Genomic DNA, 2589 nt, shown 5'->3' with positions numbered 1-2589 from the left:
CCCCTGGCACTGGGATGGGGGTTCTCCCCACCCTCTTTAGTTACAGAAAGGGTCCTCTGGTATCAACAAATTTGATGCTGATTGGTCCACATTTCCTGCCACCAGCGTTACTCAGAGGTTCAGAGGGACAAATGAGTAGGGCTAGGACCTGTGCCTGGAGTCCCAGGATGACTGACCCTTCCTAATTGTCCCCTCTGAGCCCCCATTCCAAGCACACTCTGTCTGGCCTGCTTCCAAGGCACCTTTGAGCTGAGGAGCACTCTGAGCAGTCTGGGTCCCCTGCTTCTGTCCCAGGTCTTGGTCCCGGGCAAAGAGCCATGTGAGGGAGACACACGTGCAAGAGGAGGGGGCTCCCTACAGCCAGCTCTACCCACAGATAGACCAGCCCCCATCCAGGAGCAGAGGAGCAGACAAGAGAGGGCAATGCTGAGTGGAACCAAGGTCAGACCTCATCACCTGTCCTTGGGCAGCCCTGCCCCCCTACACAGCCTTTCCCCCTGATAGTGCTTTCCTAGTTCTCATCTTATGTCCCCCTCTCCCATCCCCAAGGGCTCTTGCTGTCCCTGTCTGAGACAGGACTGCTGAAGTGATAAGTCTCCTAAGGCTGAGCCCGGTGAGCTGGGGATATCACAGAGATGCGAACTGAGGTGAAGTGACGTGACAAAGCCACTCAAAGGCTTTGGGCTGGGACTGAACTACGGGGCTGGAAAGGGGGTCAGAACTCACAGGATTTGGACTGAAGCCGCCTTGATTTGAGAGCCAGCTGCCGCTGACTGGCCTGGCTCCTTACGGCCTTGGTTTCCTCATCTATAAAATGTGATTAAAAATACAGCTCACGTGTTATAAACTCATGGTATGGATTAAGTGAGGAACAAAGTGAAAGAGCTCTCACATGTCCCTGACCAGGCCTCCCGGTCACTAGTCCAGGGTGAGGTCATGGTGAGAGCACCCCCCCTTACACATGCAGACACACACACTCACATACTACCCACCTCCTGGAGGGCTCTCAACCTCTAGGCAGGGATTGACCTCTCCCCTCCCTTCCCCTAAAGCCCCCCTGCCCGCCACCGCCCCAATCACTGACCAGCCAAAGTCTTGGTCACCCACAGAGTTCACTCAACACAAGCAAGTGTTTTCTTTACATGTTGGGGCTTTTACTTCAATTTGAAGCAGATGGTTGAGCACAGATATGAACAGCTTTGGCCTTTTGAGCAAAGAAAGGAGCAGGCCTTGGCTTTGAACATGCCCCACTCCCCCACATACTGACCCATTCCCCTGGTCCCTTCCTCCCTTCTGCCCCCTGCATAACCAGTAACAGACCACTGACCTCCAAGCAGGGACCATCCTGTTTGCCCAGGCAGGAGGGAGGGTCACGGGCGAGGAGTGGCTGGCTGGGCTGGCTGGGGAGCAAAGACCCTTAGGCAGGTCACCGTGGGTCAGGTCCCTGGGGTAGGGGACAGAGTGGTCAATATTGTTTCTTTTCCCCCAATTTCCTCCTTCCCATGATGCTAAAGGCCCAAGAAGGAGCCTTGGCCCAGGGAGGGAACGTTAAGAGTCAGGGTCAGAGACCTGGGCAGCCAGCGGGAGGGAGAGAAGGGGGCCAGGATCTCGGATCCCACTCCCTGCAGGCACCCCAGCCTGCCTCTCGCAGCCAGCCAGCTCAGGGCCCAGTGTAGAAAGAGAAGTCCAGGTCAGACGGTCAGGTGCTTCCAATGGTCACCAAATGTCCATCCCTTCCGTGAGTTCCTAGTAGACTTGCTGACTCATCTTTGGCTTGAGTTGGAAGCCGGGCAACAGGAGGAGCAAAAGTCGTAGGGCAGCGTGCGGCTTTTCCCTGTGGGGTTTTCTCACCACAGTTTGTTCAGTGTCTCTGGAATCTTTGGCAATGAATTTCTGCAGCCGATGGTGGGCCTCGGGCCCCAGGCAAGGGGAAGGCTGAGCGCTCCTCTCCCCATCAGGCAGAGAGCAAAGTGCAAAGTCACTGTGGAGTGGCCGGGGGTGGGCAAGAGGGTGAGAGAGGCAGGCGTGCTTCTGTCTGACCCTGAGAGGCAGTGGTCTGAGCATCTGGCGGCATCTTGGAGAAGACGAGGCTAGACCTGGCGAGCCCACCTTCTCCACAGGCTCGACTGGAAAGAGGGCCCACAGCAGCATCCTTGATCTAGCCCATGGCCGGTCACTCCTGAAAGAAACGACCAACCATCAGAATCTGCCCCTACTCATCCCGACTCTTGATTCCAGAAGGCTAACCCATACCAGGTGCTGGCACCCCCAGCACCTGCTCTCACTTATTCACTGCAGCTGCCCTGGGAGGGACTCTGTATGACCCAGGCAGGGGCTGCATCTTGAGAGCTTCGGAAAGTGGTGGAGGCAGCATTTAGACGCAGGACTGGCTGCCTGCAGAGCCCACATTGCCCCCTTACTCCTGCCTCAGCCTTTCAGAGCCACCGCTGATTATGTTAGTTTGGGGGACTGGTCAGGGCTGCAGGGGGTACACCTAGGCCTGAGACCACAATACCCTGGCCACACCTCTGAGAGATGTCAGAGTCAGGCCCGCCCCACAGCTATGGCCATCCGTAGCTCCTTTTCCCT

At 56.7% G+C, this 2589-nt stretch overlaps 1 protein-coding gene across 3 annotated transcripts in view; it reads right to left on the bottom strand.

The window, feature by feature from the left end:
* Positions 1-1130: 1130 nt before the first annotated feature.
* Positions 1131-2589, bottom strand: part of ATOH8 (atonal bHLH transcription factor 8) — a 31090-nt gene continuing 29631 nt past the window's right edge. For all 3 annotated transcript variants that reach the window (XR_003048039.1, XM_015593870.1, XM_006917701.2), the window contains one exon: positions 1131-2179. Coding sequence is in view for 1 of the 3 variants with exons in the window: in XM_006917701.2 (XP_006917763.1) it covers positions 2174-2179 (6 nt within the window). In the remaining 2 variants the exon portion in view is untranslated. The remainder of the gene's footprint in view (positions 2180-2589) is intronic.

This window comes from Pteropus alecto, unplaced genomic scaffold (genome assembly GCF_000325575.1).
Source record: "Pteropus alecto unplaced genomic scaffold, ASM32557v1 scaffold117, whole genome shotgun sequence".
Lineage (NCBI taxonomy): Eukaryota > Metazoa > Chordata > Mammalia > Chiroptera > Pteropodidae > Pteropus > Pteropus alecto.
This window is presented reverse-complemented; position numbering and strand designations above follow the sequence as displayed.